At 51.2% G+C, this 19,490-nt stretch overlaps 1 protein-coding gene across 2 annotated transcripts; it reads left to right on the top strand.

Moving 5' to 3' along the window:
* Nucleotides 1-1,038: 1,038 nt before the first annotated feature.
* On the top strand, nucleotides 1,039-17,369 carry SASH3 (SAM and SH3 domain containing 3). Of its 2 annotated transcripts, XM_049644267.1 has the most exons (8): nucleotides 1,040-1,293; nucleotides 8,002-8,097; nucleotides 8,813-8,959; nucleotides 10,464-10,602; nucleotides 11,847-11,995; nucleotides 12,145-12,354; nucleotides 12,505-12,655; nucleotides 13,224-17,368. In XM_049644267.1, the coding sequence occupies exons 1-8, from the start codon at nucleotides 1,237-1,239 to the stop codon at nucleotides 13,412-13,414; spliced, it is 1,140 nt and encodes a 379-aa protein (XP_049500224.1). In that variant the 5' UTR covers nucleotides 1,040-1,236; the 3' UTR covers nucleotides 13,415-17,368. The 2 variants fall into 2 exon arrangements, with proteins under 2 accessions (XP_049500225.1, XP_049500224.1); XM_049644268.1 differs by lacking the exon at nucleotides 8,002-8,097 and having other exon boundaries at nucleotides 1,039-1,293; nucleotides 13,224-17,369.
* Nucleotides 17,370-19,490: the final 2,121 nt, after the last annotated feature.

The raw sequence follows: 19,490 nt of genomic DNA on the forward strand, positions 1-19,490 counted from the left end.
TCCTTTTTGTGTATCCATGTTTGCTAAATTATATATGATGAATATGAATTGCTTCTGGAATAAGAAAATCATTGAAGTTATTAAAATATCTGCCACAGATAACCCACAAAGTGAACATTGTAAACTTAACTACACACGCATTCAAGAAATGCCTTGAAGGGGACATTTGCTAATGGTACGAAGTTGCTTGCGAAATCATGTCTTTTTCGTGGTGATGGCTGTTGTGATGACAAATATATGGGGGTGGTCAAGGAGTTTTGACTCCAGGCATGACTGCTGTGGTGAGGACGGCAGTCAGCATGGTTGTGGCAGTGGGGATGATAGCTGTAGGGAGACGGCTGTAACCATGACTGCAGATAGAGGCAGATGGCTGAGAGTTGCTGACTACATGGGTGGTTGTTCTAGCAAGTGGCTGTGGTAGCATTGGCAATGACTGCAGCAGTGACAGTGGCGGGGATGTCGTGATGGCTGTAAAGGGTGATGACTGTAGGAATAACTGTTGTAGGGGTAAGATGTTGGGGTGACTAGGTGGAATGTCTATAAAGGTGACAGCCGTGAGGCTGATGATTGTAAGCTGATGGCAATGATGAGGACTGTGGGGGTAACGGCTGATGGTGCTGACTGTAGGGGTGATTGCTGTGGTGATGATGGCTGTAAGTGTGCTGATGACGGTGGGGATGACTGGTGGGAATGACATGGTTGTAGGGGTGGTAGTGGTGGTAGCAATGACCTTGGTGATGCAAGGTGACCAGGAGCATTGGCTTAACAGACAGAGAGACATGGTCCAACTTCTGACTTCTGGCTTCTGGTCAGTGAGATAAGAGGCGTGAGTAGGCCATATAATGTCCAGTTGATTGGCCACCTGCGGGGAGATGGAGCAGGATTGCTGATGATTGACATGAGATGGCAGAGTAGGGACTTTTCTCTGCTTCTTCAACCTAAGAGCCGTCTGCATCGGAATCTCTGGAGACTGAAGCTGGGACTTCCTTCCTCCCTAGGGGCCAGCAGGGGCTGCGATTGCTGTAAGAGCAGGTCACGTGGCGGGGCTTCCTGTATGCTGCCGCCGCCGGGTGTCCATGGCCCGCACCCCCAAGCTGCCACTGCAGCAGTCAGAGTGGCGGCCAGAGGCTCGGTCCATGCTGTACTCCCTGGACGGTGTTAGCGAGGCTGAGCAAGAGGCCTCGGTGTCTCGACACCTAAGATTGCAAGGACGGAGCGTCACCAGGTCAGAGGACCATGTTGCGCCGCAAACCCTCCAACGCCAACGATAAAGAGCCCACTCAGAAGAGAAAGGTGAGGAGCATCTCTGAGAACCCACTCCTTCCTTCCCTCTGGTCTCTCAACCCATTCCCTCCAGGAATCTTAGAAGTGGGAAGAGCCAAAGGCCATACGTTGTGTCTGTAGGCAAGGGCCAAAGGGCAGTGGGGCAGGGGCCCAAAGGTTACTAGAGTAGCAGAACTACAGAAGAGACTTTCAAAAGCTAGAGAAGCAAGGTTATAGAATAGACTCTTAGAAGTCTGGAATTCTAGAATTCAACTCCACAACGATGGGATAGAGACCTAAAATTAAGGGTTAGAACCCTAGACCAGAATTCAAGAATCACAAAATATAATTCTCGAGTTGAATCCCAAGATTGTACTTAATTCTCTCTCCCCTACACTGGTCCTGCCACTACTTCTGCCCAAGCATGGCCTCTCAAGAGCTGCTCAAAGGGCCCTGCTGGGCCACCCGGTTAAAAGCCATGATACTCCTGGGGCCCCTACCCTGTGGCCATCGCCTGGACTCTGCCCCCTTGATTCAGTTCTGTTGCAGCTCTCCAGTACCACAAGAGCGGCAGCCAACTAGAGAGTGGGCCCAAGGTGATTTCTATACTCAAGAAAAGGGTCTCCAATGCTGAAGTAGAATGCACAGGGTGTACAGGTTCTTCCCAGGTGGGGAGAAATTATTTGTGAAGACTGAGAAATGAAGCTGGTGAGATGGGAAGGAGGAAAATTTCAGTGGAGGGATTTTAAAGACCAGGAAGAAAAGCAGGTGCCATGGGCAGCTGAAATATTCCTCTTCCTGGAGCAGAGGCCCAATAGAAGATTACTTGAAGACTGCCAGATCTAGATTTCCCTAAGTTGGATTTGAGGATTTCTAGACTTATTCTTTGATTCAATTATAGGATTTTCCCAGGCAACCAGCAAGTACATCCCACACATCCAGCGGGATCCTAGGACCATCACAAAGCAGGCTTGAACCAGGCCCAAGAGGCCCAGGCCTAGCTCCCAAGCTACACTCTGGGGCCTCCAGACCCTCACTCTGCCCTGCTGTTTTCTCCTGGAGCCCAGGTGCCCTACGGGGGAGCCCCTTGTCAGGGGAGCAGCTCCCAAGCGGAGGCCCAGCCAGCTGAAAGGCTGAGCCCTGGGGCACTGGGGTGTGCCTCCTGCCCCATCTCAGGTCCTGGGGTGGCTGCCACTTCCGGCTGTACACTCCCCACTCCAGATGCTCCTCTAAGGTTGCAGCGGAGGTGGGCAGAGGCGGGTAGAGACTCATGAGTCTTCACACAGGCTCTGCCACCACCATCCAAGCCCTGCTTGGCGCTCGGCCCAGCAGGCTTACCATTGGCTGCCACCCCTCAGTGAGCAGGTCCACTTCCCCTTGATCTCTGGTTGATGGGGGTGGGAAGCAGAGACTGCTTTAGACACTGCTGGGCCCCAAACCACAGGGGAGCTGAGCTGGAGGAAAGGGCCTGAGAAAGAGCTGACACTTTGACAGTGGGACCCTGTGTACCCCAGAGGCACACAGAAGCCAAAAGTCCCTGTCTTCTTCCATGACTTTCCTTATCCAGATTCTGTTTGGTGACTCGGCCTCTGGGATTCCCACCACCCCCACCCCAACAGGCTTCTCCCAGGAGAAGCAAGGCCCATGTGGCACTCTGAGGTCCATGTCCTCTAGGGAGGATCATCCAGGCAAATCCCAACCCACCCCTGCCTGAGCCTGGGCCAGCCTCCAGAGCCACTCTCCAAGCCCTGCACTGTGGAAATGCCCTTAGCTTCCAGAAGGTAGGGACAGCATCTTCTCCAGGCCTGGAGGTAGCAGCACTGCTCTAGTGCTATGACCTTGGGCAAGTCCCTTCTTCTCAATGGCTGAAGTTGATGTGATGGAGGGAAAAGCACAAAGACAAATGAGGCTTCTTTCTCCTGCCCCTGCTCCTCATCCCAGGCCTGCCAAAAAAGAATGTGCTGGGCAGGGGGCAAGAAAGTGGGGTTGAAATCCTACAGGTTCTAGGTGTAGGACCTTGGACAGTTCATTGACCTTCTCTGGGCCTTGGTTCCTTCATTTTGGAAAAAGGGGATAGTTCTTGATCTGCGCATCTCAGGAGGTTGTATAGATCGCCTGGAACAATCAGTGTGAGAGTGTTCTGTTATGTGCATGCATGTGCACACAAGAGGGTGCGTGCTGTAGGCATGGGTGGGCATGGGGAGCATGCTGCAAAGAAGATAGCCTCAGTCCTAGCCCTGAAGTGGAGGCAACAAGACTTGAAAGCACTAAGAGCCTGCACCAAGGGAGGACTCACATCAGGTGCCAGGTGCTGCACGTTCACCCATATCTTAGCTTGTTTGCTTCGCATGTCAGCTTTGTGACATAGGAGCAGATCTTGTCTTTATGTCTGTTTTATGCCCAAGTCTCAGAGAGGTGAAGTGACTTACCCGAGTGCACACAGACAGGAAGCTGCAGAGCAGGGATCCAAGCCAAAATTTGTCAGTCTCCAGAGTCTTAACCCCTTCTCTTTATACCCTCGTGTCCCCCTACTGATCCCAAAAGCACTAGGAAACTCTGATGAGCATAAAAGACTCAGCCCACCAGTAAGAAAGCACACCTCTACATGATACCCTCACCAGCATACACTTTGTATTTCCAGTGCTTTCTCATTGCCCATAGGCTAACTAACACCCAAGTTCCTTGGCATGGCTGGCAAGGGCCTTCCATGGCCTTTTCTGCTCCACCTCCCACCATACCCACTATACTCAGAATGTTTCTAACTCTCATTCTTGCTTAAACTTTTCCCGGCTCCTCCTGGAGAAATCCTGGCTCCCCTGCATGGAGCAACTTAAATGTGCCTCCTTCTCCATGAAGCCCTCCCAAACCCTTCCTCCTCCATGCTTCCACCCGCTCTCCTGGAAGCTCCCTCCAAACACTGCCCACAGTTGCCATTACACTCAATCCATTCCTGTACTGGGAGGCAACTCCGTAAGCTCTGAGCACAGCAACACACACAGGCTTCCAGAGTTGCAAACCTGAGTTCAAACTCCTGCTCTTGCTGCTGCCAGTTGTGTGACTCTACCTAGGACACTTCATTTCCCTGAGTCTCAGTTTCCTCAGCTGGGCAATAAGGACATAAGACAGGACCGTGGTGAGGCTGGAGTGAGCTGGTATGCACGAAGTGCTTGGCAGGGTACAGGGTACCTGGGAGGTACTTAAGCCCTTTCTTACTGGACCCCCACATATGCACAGGTCAGTGCCTAGGGCCTAGGGGGTGCTGGGTATATGGCTGGTACAATGAAGAAGCTGAGAGGGTGGTTGCAGAGACACCCAGGGAAAGCCAAGCTTCCTTAAGAAGTAGGGGAAGAAGATGCCAATGGGGAACAGTGTGAGGCTCTGAGGGGCTGAGCAGGGGAGCCTTCCTACAGGGAGCAGCATCTTTGAAACTGGAATTGAAAAGCCTTTCTATGGATGTATAATATTCATTCAAAGAAGTGCATAAATTATAAGTGTTCCACTCAACGAATTTCTATAAGGCAAACATTCCCTCACAGGCAACACCCAAATCAAGAAGCAAAGCACTTTCGTGGTGCCCAGCTGGTTCAGTTGGCAGAGCATGCAACTCTTGATCTCGGGGTCATGAGTTCAAACCCCATATTGGACATAGAGCTTACGTAAAAAAAAAAAAAAAAAAAAAAAAAAAAAAAAAAAAAGCACTTCCAACATTCCAGGAACTTCCTTCATGCCCCTGATTGTCACTACATGCTCTCTTTTCCTAAGGATCACCATTATCCTGACTTCCAACAGCATAGCTTAGTGTTGCCAGGTTTTGAAATTTCTATATGAGGAACCGTATAATGTACTCTAGTGGCTGACCCCTTCTGCTCAACAGTGTATCTGTGAGATTCATCCATATGTTGGGGAGAGCTCATTGCTATGTACTATTCCCTTCCATGACTCTGTTACAATTCCTGTATCCATTCTACATTTGATGGGCATGTGGGTTGTTTCCAGTTCCATTGGATTGTGAAGGAGGGGAGAAACTATGGGTGACAGAGAAGGGTGGAGTTTTCCAGGTGGGGCACACCCTGGGTGAAAGTACGGAGGGGGTCAGAGGAAAGGCTAAGCACACATGGACATTTGCTGAGGGGTTGCTATGTCAGCGCCTTCTATTCTCACAGTGACCAACGAGGTAGGTGCTCTTGTCTTCATTTTACCCACAAGGAAATAGAAACCCAGAGAAGTTGAACTCTTTTAGCTTTGCACAGCTGGTCAATGGCAGAATCAAGATGTGATCACTTGTGAGCTGACAGAGACTAAGGATCGGGGAGGTTAAATAACTCACTGAAAGTCACACACCCCCAGAGTTGAACTCACCAACATCTGATGCCAGAAAAGTAGCTCTTTCCAAGAGGCCCACATACTCCTCTTGGACATGGAAAAGGGGCCAACAGTGTATGGTACTACCTCCTGCCCTGGGCAGGACCCCCCAGGAAGGTCTCACCCCTTCACCTGGAAGCCAGGTGGAAATCCAAAGGGGCTCAAGGGTTTCAACCCATACATGGGTGGGGGATCATTTCAGAGTCACCAAAAGGCTTTCAAATATTTGTGGTTGTCCCTCAGGTTGGAGGTAGGCTGGGCCAAAGTCTACCCTGGCTGGCCCCCACCCCTAGTCACCTGAAGAACATGTTTAGTTTTTTCCCTGTACCTGGGTTGAGGAGTGGCCAGCAGGCCCAAGTCCCAGCACCATCCCCACGGCCATTTTGGATGGTTTTCCTCCCATTTTGAGCTAAAGCTGGGACAGAGGGGCCCTGACATAAGGTCTTGGGGGCCAAAGGCCCCCCTCCCAGCCCCCAGCCTGCAGATTAATGACAGGAAAAGGAAAGAACTGCGGCCTGGTGGTGAGTTTACTCTCCCCAACAAAGCCCACTTCCGGCCCCGTGCCTGCCCTCCTGCGTGCTTTCCTAGGCTTGCCAGCCCCTGGGGCTTCTAGGGCGACTCTCAGCCTCCTGGTCTGCAGACAAGCTAAAGGGCAGTGAAGGGAAGGCCATAATGGTCCCATCGGTCTATAAATAGCAGCACAGCCTGCCCTCCTTGGGCCCAGGCCAGCCTGGTGCCCACCCTCTCTCTGTTCCCTCTTTTCCAGGCAATAAGAGGAGGAAGTTATCCAGGCAGCTGCATCCTAGCCATTCAAGAGAAGGAAATAAACAAAAGGTGGAGGAGAGAAGGGGAAAAAAGGGGGGGAAAAAGAGGAAAGAATAGTGGGTGGGGAACACCAAGGAAGGAGGATGGAGGAGACGCATGGGAACCACAACAGTCACCCCGTGGTCATGCTTTCCCCTCCCCATGCCCACTCGCTCCCCCCTTTTCCATCTCTCCAGTGTAGCACAGAAGAGGCTTTCTGACTGAGGCTGTAGGTGCTTCATTTGGGCAGCCCTCATGGTGGTAGTGTCTGCTTGGCATGACTGCTGACCTAGTTTCTGGTCAGCTAGTTGGCTGCAACCTCTAGGAAGGTGTGGCCCCTGACCCTGATTGCCTATTTGCCTTTGGTCAAGACCCACCAAGAGAACTAAAATCCCCAGGAGTCTTCGCTGTAGTCCCCAGGAGTAGGGGCCAATTGTGTGTGTGTTGGGGTCAAGTGATACTGCCCCTGTCCTGGGGGGGGATTGTCACTGGACCCCCCTTTCATAGGAAAGAGGATGTGAAACTTTCAGCTTTGTGTGGGTTTGGGGCTTCGGTTCCTCAAGCCCTTATCTCTGGTGTCTGCAGTATATCCAGCTCTATCTGTCTGGCCATCTGTGAACCCTGGTTCCTGTGTGTATCTCTGGTCTTGACTGTCGATCTTGATTCAGGCTCAGCCTTCACTTCTTGTGTGTAAAGCCTGACTCTTTACCTGCCTGGCCCTGGTTTCTGGCTGCCATCTTGCCATGCTCATGCATATACAGTTAAGAACGCTCATTTCCTGAAAACAACCTCATCAGTGCAAACCACTGGCAGGGTTTAAAAGTCCAAACACTTGAGCCAGCCCGTCATGTTAGTGGGCTAGTATGCTGAGATGAAGAAAGAAAATGGCTGCTTTTTTTTTTTTTTTTTTTTTTTTTTTTACTAAATTAACCCCAATAGTTCATGTCCCAAATCTGTTGGCACCTTCTACTGAGGGTTTCCAGAAAGTATAATGCCAGGCCTAACTGATTCCTGGGGTGCGACTGCCTTGCTCTTCCAAGGACAGATTCATCAGGTTGGAGACATCAATGTATGTGCCACTATCACTGTGACAGGGACACCATGCTTGAATCAGATCCAGGGCAAAGAAGCCACTGTGGTATTGGGGAAGGTTTTCTCTGTTATGTAAATGTGATGCTATGGTCGTGCTGAGGTATGTCTCTAGTAGGAGATATGCTTTTGCCCAGACTCATTTAGTATTTCACTGCAAAATTCTGGAGCCCAAACTTCAGGTACTGGTGGAAATGTGCGCTTTGTCTGAGGCCTGGCTGAGGTCACAGTCTCCTGAAGTCTGGAGCTTGCCCTGGGGCCAGCATTCAAGGCTATTCTTGGCTGAAGAGCAGCAAGCAGCCAGGTACCTCCAAGTACATCTGGATGCTGCACCTCATTAGCCCCAGGTCCTCAGGGCACACGTGGGCACTCCTAGCTCTGGGCTACGTGCGGTGCATGTGTCAGGAGCAGGGGACAGCTCCTCGCTCCTAATTCTGCCAGCCTTTTTCCAGCCACTCATGGCGGCTCCTCTGCCTCTTCTAGCTCTCACTCCAGCGCTCCAGCAGCTTCAAGGATTTTGCCAAATCCAAACCCAGCTCCCCCGTGGTGAGCGAGAAGGAATTTAACCTGGATGATAATGTGAGTTGCTGAGGCTCCTCCTCCGGGGATCTGACTGCAGGCCCCGGGTGGGAGGATGGCAGGGTGGGGGAAGAGGAGATTTTCAGACTGAGGAAAGCCTGCTTAAATACAGAAGGCCCGCCCTCCCACCCACCGAAATTCTGGGCCCCAAGAACTCAGCCGCGTTCTTTTCAATCGCAAATTACAGTGGATCCTAGAACCATACGGGTTTGAATGGCGCAGGTACACTTGCAGGCGGATTTTTTTCAATAAACCCAGGACAGTACTGCAAATGTATTTTCTCCTCCTTGTAATTTTCTTAATACAATTTTCTTTTCGCTAGCTTACTTTATTGTAAAAATACAGTATGTAGTACGTATACATACAAAATATGTGTTCATCAGCTGTTTATGTTATGGGTAAGTCTTGTGGTCAACAGTAGGCTATTAGTAGTTAAGTTTTGGGAGAGTCAGATGTTATACATGGATTTTCACCTGCAGGCAGCGGGGGTGGGATTTGAAGCCCCTAACCCCCACGTTGTTTAAGGGTCAACTGTAATTATCAAATTAACTACAGATTAATAGGGCTGATCAGGTACAGGACTAGGAGGGAAGGGGATGGGGGCCTCTAACTTCCACCCCCTAATCCTCTGCCAGGACCTGAGGGCCTCCTTCTGCCCTCAGATCCTGGACCCAGGATCACCAGTGTCCCTGGACCTCCTCCTTTGTTGTCACAGATTCCAGAAGATGACTCAGGTGTCCCTCTCCCAGAAGATTCCGGGAAGAGTGGCAAAAAGCTGGGGAAGAAGTGGAGGGCCGTGATTTCCCGAACCATGAACAGGAAGATGGGCAAGATGATGGTGAAGGCCCTGTCAGAAGAGATGGTGAGGCCTGTGGTCCGGGGGAGCAGAGGGGGATGGGGAGGACGGGCACTGCTCTGGCAGGGTGTGAGCATGACCACCTTGACAGCCACTGCTCAGGTGCCATGCCTGAAGGCCTGATTCAGTACCAGAAGGAAGGTCATACGGAGGAGAGCTCACTCAGCCGTGGACCTGGCAGCAAGGCATAGTCCTGAGGGAGCAGGGGTAGGATCTGAGGATGGATGGGAGTCTGGGTATCAGAAACTACTGGGAAAGGCAGCTCTAAGCAGGGGGGCCGCTAACAGGGAAATGAGACTGCCTGAAGCAAATTCATCCACCTCAACATCTCACTTGGAACCAGCGTCTGGGATTGGGAAGACTTGATTCGAAGAGGGGCCCCTGTGAGGGAAAATAGAGAAGGCTGGCTCCAGCCCAGGGAGAAAGGGTAGGACAGACAGCTGTGGGGCCAGCACATGTCAGGAGCTGAGGTCACACAGTGGGTGTGCTGAGCTCAGGGCTCTTACAGAAGGTGCCCGGCCATGGTGTGCTCTACTGGCTCGCACTGGCTTATGCCGGCTGGGGCCAGCAACTGGTCAAATTTTCGGGAATTTTGTGAGTCAGACGTGAAACCCAAACACTGCTGAAAATGAGATTATATGAGCTTAGAATTAAACAAATATTACAAATAAGGAGACGACCGTCAATCTTCAGAACTCATAATTTCCCGACTCTTCTACTCTCTCTTACTATTCTCTAAGTTCTTGAGGGTGTTTGCATCTACAGTCTCTGTGTGGTGGCATTAGCCTATCTGGTGTGCTGCTCGGTCAGTGACTTCGTACCGGTGCCTTGACGTCGGCTGCTGCGGGGAGGATTCCCGACACAAGAATTGGCAACTGCTATGAATCGGGGCTTTTATTCCTAGGGAGCCGGTTGTGAAAGGGCCACCACCACACTGAGGTGTGGTGAAGTGGAGGAGCTGGAGTCACTCCAACTTGTTGTGGGTTCCCGTGTGGCCTTGGGGACGCTCCTCCCTTCTCCTCTGTAAACTCGGGAGGGTCATCGCACTACCTTTTGGTGTCACCGTGAGGATGAGATGAAATGGCGGGCAGGGCTGGCACATAGGAGCCCAGCGGAAAGCAGCTCCTCTCCAGCACCGTGGTCTGCTGGACTCCACCCTAGCAGCGGCGCTCAGTGCAGGCTCGGGCACCGAAGCCCTTCCCGCGTGTACGTTGGCACTTGAGGCTGACCGAGCACATTCACGTGAATGTGCAGAGTCAGTCCAGCAGACCACGGTGCAGGAGAGGCTCCTCATTCCATGAGAGAGGCAGGGCAAGGACTGTCATTCCCACTTCACAGAAGCGGAAACTTGGGCTCAGAGATGCCAGGCAGCCTATAAGCGACAGAGCCCACGCTCGAGCGAGGCCCCACTTCTCCACGGAGCCCAGGCCCGTTTCCTCTGCACCCGGAACTGCCCCGTGTGCATCCCAGTCAAGGCCTCTCAGGGCTCCCTGCCTCCCCTCCCCTGCAGGGAGACACTCTGGAGGAGGGCTCAGCCTCCCCGACTTCGCCAGACTGCAGCCTGGACAGCCCCAGCCCTGAGAAGATGGCACTGGTCTTTTCTGAGCAGGAGCAGGAGCTTCCGGCACTTAGCCGCCAGGCATCCACAGGTGAGTAGGGGCCAGAAGGGAAAATCTGCTGAGTCTGGAGAAAAGGACTGGGTTAGGGCCATGCAGGTGGCTGTCTGGGAGGGAGGTGAGAGAAAGGAACCTTCACGGTTTACCTGCTGGGAACTTTCCGAGCCCTCTCACGTTAAATTTTCACAACAACCTCATGGTGCCAGTACTATCATCCCCACTGTATTGATGTGAAAACTGAGGCTCAGAAAGGTTTTCACTTGCCCAAGGTGACCCAGTCTTGAGCTCAGGTCTGCCTAGAGGAGCTGCCACTTGCTGTCTCCAGGCCCTGGAGGGGCCCAGGGTCAGAGGAAGAGCCCCATTGCCCTCTTGGACTAGCCCACCCCCACCCTCCCAAGGGGAGGTAGAGGCTACAGCGCCTGGGCCTCTGACATCCCAGGCTGGGGGTGGGGGTAAAGGGTCTCCACCTGGGCTGGGAAGACAGCCTCTTGGACTGCAGCCCTTGGTTTGCTGGGCTCAGGGCACCACTTGGCATGTTCTAGATGTCTATGGGGTTGGACAGCCCCTCCTGGAGGAGGGGCTGCAGACTCTGGGCCGCAGACCCACAGAGCCACTGTCCTCACTCCTCAGGCTAGTTCTAAGTTCTATGCTCTTTCTCTGACTCCACAGACACCTCCCTGCCCCCACCGAAAGCCACTTATAATGCCCTCCATCCCTCCCCTCCCAGAGAGAAAGAGCCTGTCTGAGTTTCCATGTCATGTTATAACCAGACACTGAGTCTTATTAAGTAGAGAAAGTAAAATATTAGTTTAGGTTGTGGTTTCTCAGGTGCAAGGTGGCTTCCAGGAGCACTAGAGTAGGAGTCAGGAGACTCGGAGTCTAATGGCCCCAATGCTACCAATTGTAAGTTGAGAGACCTTGAGCTGTCAATTGTCCTGTCTGGTCTCAGTTTTCCTCTTCTGTTCATTGGGGTGTTGGCCCAGTTGGTCTCTAGAGGTCCTTCCAAACTGCTCATTCTTTAGTCCATGAGCCATTTCTCCTTCTGTGGTCAACCACTTTCATGTCTGTGGTCCCAAAGGTAAAGCTGTGCTCCTGCAGGGTGGTAGAGGAGGTGGGTCAGAATCCCTTCTGCAGTGTGAGACTTGCCGGAGACCAGCATTCTTCCCCAGCATGAATCCTAGGGATTTCTAGCCACAGCCCCTGGAAGGTACCTCCCGGGTACTGCCCCAGCTGTCTTAGGACTAAGGTGACCCTCCTCCCTGCCCCATATCCTGCAGGCAGTGAGCTCTGCAGCCCCAGCCCAGGCTCTGGCAGCTTCGGAGAGGAACCACCTGCCCCACAGTACACAGGGCCCTTCTGTGGCAGGGCACGAGTCCACACCGACTTCACTCCCAGCCCCTATGACCATGACTCGCTGAAACTGCAGGTAAGGTTGGCATGTAGGCCTCTCCTGAGCCGGGAAGGCTGTGCTCATAAAGGAGCCTTCTTTGAGCCAGGGTATAAGTGTCCCTGGAGGCCAAGGGAATACCCCTCCCCTCTCCCCTGCTCCACTGTGCTCTCCTGTCCTCCCAACAGAAAGGAGATGTGATCCAGATCATTGAAAAGCCACCTGTGGGCACATGGCTGGGCCTGCTCAATGGCAGGCTGGGATCCTTCAAGTTCATCTATGTGGATGTGCTGCCTGAGGAGGCCGCAGGACCTGCCCGCCCCACCCGCCGACAAAGCAAGGGCAAGAGGCCCAAGCCCAAGACTCTGCATGAGCTGCTGGAGCGCATAGGCCTGGAGGTTTGAGCTGGGACCTGCACTCTAAGATCAAGGAAGGCACACTTGGCCCAGAAATGGAGGCTAGGGCATGGTCAGCTATGTGGGAAGGGGGGGATCCTGAGCGGGGGTGGCTTGTAAGTGGCCACACTGGTGGTCTGCCTCTGCCCACAGGAGCACACGTCCACCCTGCTGCTCAATGGGTACCAGACACTGGAGGACTTCAAAGAGCTGCGGGAAACACACCTCAATGAGCTGAACATCATGGACCCACAGCACCGGGCCAAGCTGCTCACAGCCGCCGAGCTGCTGCTGGACTACGACAGTGAGTGGGTTTAGGAGCTGGGTGTGGGGGTGCCTTCAGGTATTCCAGGGAGGGGAGGCCTGCCCTGGCCCTGCCCTCTGAGCACACTCAGCCCCAGGACCCCTCTGCAATGGGAAGGCACTTTCCACACTCCAATTCCAGTCTCAGGAAAAGTTTGGCAACAGAGGGGTCTTAGGGATGATGGGGTCCAACTCCCTTTGGGGTCAAAGGGAGACTTAAGGCCAGAGAAGGTAAGGCATGTACTCAAGGCCTCAAAGCTGGGTAATAACAGAACCAGGAACAAGTGCAGCTTTCCCAGCTGCTAGCTGGGTGCTGAAGAAGTTTGAGCTCCTGGGCTGGGTTGCTGCCTTGGAAACCACTCCCACATGGTTCTAAGCCAGAAAGGGTGAGCAGGGTAGGGATGGTGGTGGGTGCCCAGAGGGAGAGACTGCCTATGGTAGACTTCCCAGAGTCCCTACCCCACACACAGGGACTGTGGGACTTTGGAAGGGGCCCTGGGACTTTGGAAACCCCTCCCAGCTAAGGCGTAAGCAACCCCATATTCCATCTCCTTCCTTTGCCCCGGCAGCCGGCAGCGAGGAGGCGGAAGAGGGCACCGAGAGCAGCCAGGAGCCAGCGGCAAACACAGTGTCTGAACCCAAGGTGGACATTCCTCGAGACTCTGGCTGCTTCGAGGGCTCAGAGAGCGGGCGTGATGAGACAGAGCTGGCGGGCCCTGAGGAGCAGCTGCAGGGCCTCTCCCTGGCCGGGGCGCCTTGAAGCAGAGGCAGCGGCACAGGCCAAGGCTGGGCCCCAGCAGCAAACACTGGGGATGGGCCTGGCCTCCCACAGAGGCCCAGACCCCAGAGGACTGGTGCCGAGTCCGGCCCTGCTCCCCTAGCGGTGCCCAGGGCTGCGGAGGCCGGCCAAGGCCCTCCCTGTAGGCTTGGCTGGAGTGGATGCGGAGCCACCCAAGGGCATGTCCCACCCACCCAGCCCCCTCCCTCCACCAGCTACTGACAGCACAGAACTTCCAGGCACTGCCTGCTCCCAGTCACAGCAAGTGGGACATTGCGGGCCCATCCTACCCATGTCCCTCACCACCGAGGCCCCCAAACCCTCCTCACCCTCACACCACTTTCCCCTGTCACACTGCTCCTGAAAAGGGGGCCAAGTCAATGTTTCAGGTACGTTTCAAAACCCTAGGGAGGCTGGCCATTTGAAAGGACCCTAACTCATCATGGGTCCATACAGACTTCCCCGAACATGGCTTGAAGAAAGCCACATGGACCTTCCCCACATTCCTTCTCCTTAACTTTTTGAGAGGTCTGGCCACTAAATCGCCATCTGACTTAAACCAAGTGCTTTCCCCAATCAAGGTCTAGGACTGGTGAGGATTAGAGTGGATATCGCTGAGGACCTTGCCAGCTCTGACATTCTGTGACGTTAAAAGTCTGCTGTCCTGTCACCTGTGGCTGAGGACACCAGTGGGGTTTACTGAGGGAGCTGAAGGGACTTTGGGCTCCCAAATGAAACAGCTCCTCCTGCTCATTTGTTCCATACCTCCCCACGTGACTCAAGCCAAGATACAACTTCCCCCAGCTTAAAGCAATATGACCCTCCCTTTCCACTCCTGGCACCATCCAACGACACTTCCCCTGAAGGCCAATGGCAGATAGATCTGACTTCCAAGGACAGAACTGCCCCTCTGAAGCCAGATGCAAGTCTGGACTCAGACTCGGCCCCTTGTAAGGGTTCTTAGAAACAAAGAAAGCATGAAGCTTGACACTGGGGAGCCCACTACCCCCAACTCTGCTTTACAAGAGGTTTTGATGTACCGAGTTCTAGAACAGGAGGAAGCTTCTCTGTCGGTGGGGGCCCTCCCTTGATGTCAATACCAAGTCTGTGCCCTGAATTCCCAGAGTAAACCTTCCCCAGGGTCCAACTGGCCTGGGGACAGGGCCCACTATGTCTAGGACGGCCTGCTTCGTGAACACACTTCTCGACCTACTATGAAGAATTTTGGTAAAAGCTACCTTGGGGAAAAGGTTTGGGTGTAAATATGAGGGGATGGAGGCAGATAAGTTGGCAGCAATAAACATAGGTAGAACTAATTACAGTCTCCAGTTATCTTGCCTATGGAGAGAGGGTTGGAGGGTCACACCAGTATCCTTTGAAGCTGGACTCAGCAAAATGATCTCCAATGACCTTTCAGGATCATCTGTCCCTTCCCTGAAGATGCTCACTGCCCTTGATCCTGCCAACCTAACACTCCAGTTTGAAGCACTAACTGGCTCTGCCCTCCCTGTTAACCAGCAATCCTCAGAATACAGGATCCCAGAGCCACAGGCCTTGCTGGGGTCTGAGAGTGTGGGTATCTATTTCCCTCTTCCTAGAATGGTTATTGAACAAGAGCCTTGAAGACCTCCACCAGTGAGGAAGGGCCCATGCTAGAGGCTGTCCAGGGTCCAAAAGGGAGAAATTTGGATTCCGCAGGGCCTTCCCTCTGAGGCCACCTCTTTTTGGACCGCATCCTGTCCCCACTGAAACTATAGCAACTCCTGGGAGGTGGGACAGAGACAGAAAAACTCCGTTTCTGCCTTCACGAACTGCACTAGGGATGGCAGACTGCGGTAAGAGCTGCCGCCAGAGTGAACACAAGGCTGCTCTGCTTCCAGGCTTTGTTCTCAGCTGTGCTCACACCACTGCCCTTAGTGGCTGTGGGCCACAGGCAGCTGCAACCATTATCCTCACCAGAGAAACCGGGAGTAGCTCAAACAGCCTCTAAGCTCCAATGGTACCATGTACTTGCTGCCATTTAGTAGGCACCAACTGCGGTACCAGAAACCAAGCACTTGGCCTTTATTCTCTCAGATAATCTCCGAAGTACCCTGCTCCTGCTTCCCCCCCCCCCACCGCCCAGGTACATGCCATCATCTTCCCACTTTACAGAGGAGGAAACTGAAGCTCAGACAGGTTGAAGAAGTTGAGTAGGGAGTCCGACAACCTTTCAGAAGCCTCCTGCCCTCCAAAGGGCAATCTGACCCTCTGTCATGTGCCTTTGACACCCTTTGACCTGGCCATTCCCCTCCTAGGACTTGATCCACAGAAAGAGCCACACAAGTGCACAGATATATGGACAAAGACGCTCATAGCAGCTTTGTCTGCAAGGGTAAGCAATTGGAAGCAATGCAAATGGGGAATTAGATACGTTATAGTTCATTCACATAATACTGTGCAGCCATTAATCATGACATGGTAGAAAAATATTTCATAACACAGGGAAAAATCTTTGTGATTTTTTATTGTTTAATTAAAAATTTTTAAATTATACAATAATGTACAAATATTCCTGTTGTAAAAGAAGTCTGTGCTGTATCACGGGGGGCGGGGAATGAGTACTAAAACATTATTTATAGGGTGATTCCATTTTTATTTAAGAAAAGGAAAACGTACAAAAGAATAAAGACTAGAAAGATCTGCACCAAATGGTTACCAGTGAGACTAGTGTGGCGGGACTGGGGGAGGGAGGGAGAGAAGTGTTCACTTTGTACATTCTTCTTGTGTTTGGATTTTAAAAGTATCTATTATTTTATGTCTATTTAAAAAGGAACAATATTTTAAGTTTTGAAAAAAAAAAAAAACTAAATAAATAGGCCCCAACCTCTGGCCTCCAATGTGGAGCAGTAGCAAAGTCATTCTCCTGCTGTCGTTTGGCACAGGCTTCTGGAAAGGTGAGGAGTGGGGGATGAATAACGCACAAAGTACTTAAAATCCACACAAACTAAGGGGACCTTATCAGAGTAGATTCCGAAACCTTTTAAAATCCTCGGGTAATACCTATCTATTAGGCCTAAGCTGGGGAAAGGAAAATATCAGAAAAAGCAAAATCAGACTGAGAAAGTGTTTTGAACTCCTCCCCACCCTAGGGAGGGGAGTGTGGAGTGTCTCAGAGCTATCAGGCCCCAGTTTTGTCTACAGGCTGGACACAGGCTGATAGCTATGCAGAGACTCCAATGATCACAAGACTTTGGGATAGGCAGCTGAGGAGGGGCAATGAGGAAATTGTACTCTACAGGCCAGGGCCTGAGGGATAAGAAAGGCAGGGCCAGGTGGGGCTACAGCCCAGGGCCCTAAGTGCCTCCATCAGGCAGGGCTGCCAGAACCTTTTCACCAGCCCATGGACATCTAGAAGATGCTAAGGGCACCCTATCCCAGCAAACCAAAGGCTGCGGTCCAATTGGCTGAGTCTTCTCAGCTAGAACCCTCTATCCCTTCCCCCAGCCTAGTATTTCAGAAGCCTAGGCTCCCCTTGGGAGGGTGGGGGTGGGCTAGTCCAAGAGGGCAAGGAGGCTCTTCCTCTGACCTTGGGCCCCTCCAGGGCCTGGGGACAGCAAGTGGCAGCTCTCTCGGTCAGGTAAAGCCTAGCAGTTAAGAGTCTCGGCCAACCTGAGTTCAAATCTTGGCTTTGTCACTTAGCTGGGTCACCCTGGATAAGTTACTTAACCTCCTCAAGCCTCATTTTCCAAATCAATAAGGTGCAATAGTACTAGCCCCATGGCGTTGTTACAAAGATTGAATGAACTATTGTATGTAAAATACTTAGTAGAGTGTCCAACACAAAATCAATGCTTAATGAATGATAATATATATCTGATCCCCCAAATTCACATCACCTTGCTACCTCCATTTCCCTCCATTCAAGGCCCATTTCACCTTGAATCCCTAGTTAGTGTAGTGACCAACAACAAAGGCTTTAGAGTTAAACTGAAGAGTCTACAAATCCTGACTCCACTGCTTACTAATTACATGACTTCAGGTGATTATATACATACATATTTCTTTTCTGTAAAATAAGAATAATAATCTATATTGCAATATATAAACACATCGAGCCAACACATTGCACATGCTAAATGTGTGCAATGTTATATGTTAATTATATCTCAATAAAAATTATTTAAAAAATAAAAATTGAATTTAAAAAAGAATAATGATCTAATAATACTTACCTCTTTGGGTTGATAGAGAAATAAATGAGATAATGCATATAAAGTTCCTGGCACATAGTAACAATAAATGGTGGCTTTCTGACTTTTTTGTAACCTCCAGGGTACTGAGCTCAAGACTGGGTACAAAAGCCGTGTCAATATGTGTTTGCAGACTAACTGCTATAGCCCACAGACAAACTGATATCCCAGCTCCCAGAGGGTTCTGGGATTCAGGGTAGAGGATGCCAGCTGTGGTGCTAAGAAGCTGGTGATGGAAAGAAAGCCCACCTGAGGAGTGAGGGGAAGCCCTGGATCTGCCCCGTTCACAGTAGGATGATCAGTCCCAAACAACAGACTTACTTTAGGCAACTCCTTTGGACATCCATGGGCTACTAGAAGGAACAGGATAAAGGCTAGATTCAAGAAGAAATAGAGTCCAGCCAGTTCCTCCCCAGTTCAGGTTTTGAAGCAACTTCCCCCTCCCTGGCCCATCAGGGAAGCAGCTGGGGGAATCAGCACATCCCACCTGAATGAATCATCCCCCTTCTCACTCGCTGTCCTTATTTCTTTTTTTTTTCTTGGAAATATCTTTTATTGTTTGCTCAAATCAGTGTCAAAGCAAGGTCCACACTTGACATTGCATTGCTAATTTTTTTTTCAATATATGAAGCTTATTGTCAAATTGGTTTCCATACAACACCCAGTGCTCATCCCAAAAGGTGCCCTCCTCAATACCCATCACCCACCCTCCCCTCCCTCCCACCCCCCATCAACCCTCAGTTTGTTCTCATTTTTTTAAGAGTCTCTTATGCTTTGGCTCTCTCCCACTCTAACCTCCTTTTTTTTTTTTTTTCCTTCCCCTCCCCCATGGGTTTCTGTTAAGTTTCTCAGGATCCACATAAAAGTGAAAACATATGGTATCTGTCTTTCTCTGTATGGCTGTCCCTATTTCTAACAAGCTTCATTAGACTTCCCCAGGTACGTTGTGATCAGCTCTCCCCAAATGCCGCAATGAAGGCTGTCAACTCCACAAATTCCCTTTCCTACCCGCCAAACCCTACAGCAGTGTGGTTTGACACAGTCCCCAGCCACAGCTTCCAACTCGCAGTCATAGAGACCTCCACACTCAGGTCTTTTGCATAAGTGGAGGCCATGGTGGGGTCATTAGAGACTAAGGGCATTAAAACAAAAGCTAAAAGAGGGTTTTAAAAGGAAAAAAGGACATTGATCACTGTAGTCTCAGTGAGGTCCAACACCTTCCCCCACCCCGAGTCAGGAAATTCATGATGAGGTATGAAGTTTCCCTGGCTGGGGAAAAAGAAAGCCACAATAGAGGCTACCTTGGCTTCTCACACAACATTGGCCACATACTATAGTATTCAGCCAACAACACAATCAAGTGGGAAGGAACTGCCTCCCTTCTAGACTCAGCCAAGACTCCTCCTCCAGGAAGGCCCTAAATAAATGGAATTCTATAGCACTTTATATGTAGGCTTCACATTTTCCTATAACTTCACAGTTACCAAGATAGCATTTGTATACCATTGCCTCTGGGACCTGCCAGGGATAGAGACAGAAAGAGCCCAGGGCAATGGCCCTCACAAAGGGACAGCCAACTTGACTGTGGGAACCAGGCAAAGCAACTTCCTGACTTTCTGTGCTAAAGAAATCCAACCATCAGTTCAACCTAAGTGCAGGGATCTGGAGAAATATTTAAGAGATTTAAGTTTAAAACAAAAATCCACCACCCACCCCCACATCAGCCTGAATATATACAGTCAGCCCTCTGTATGCCTAAAATGGAGACATCATTGGTAAAATTAATCCAAAATGGCAAAAAAAAAAAAATCCTAAAATCATTGCTG

The sequence above is a fragment of the Panthera uncia genome, chromosome X (assembly GCF_023721935.1).
Source record: "Panthera uncia isolate 11264 chromosome X, Puncia_PCG_1.0, whole genome shotgun sequence".
In the NCBI taxonomy this organism is placed as follows: Eukaryota; Metazoa; Chordata; class Mammalia; order Carnivora; family Felidae; genus Panthera; species Panthera uncia.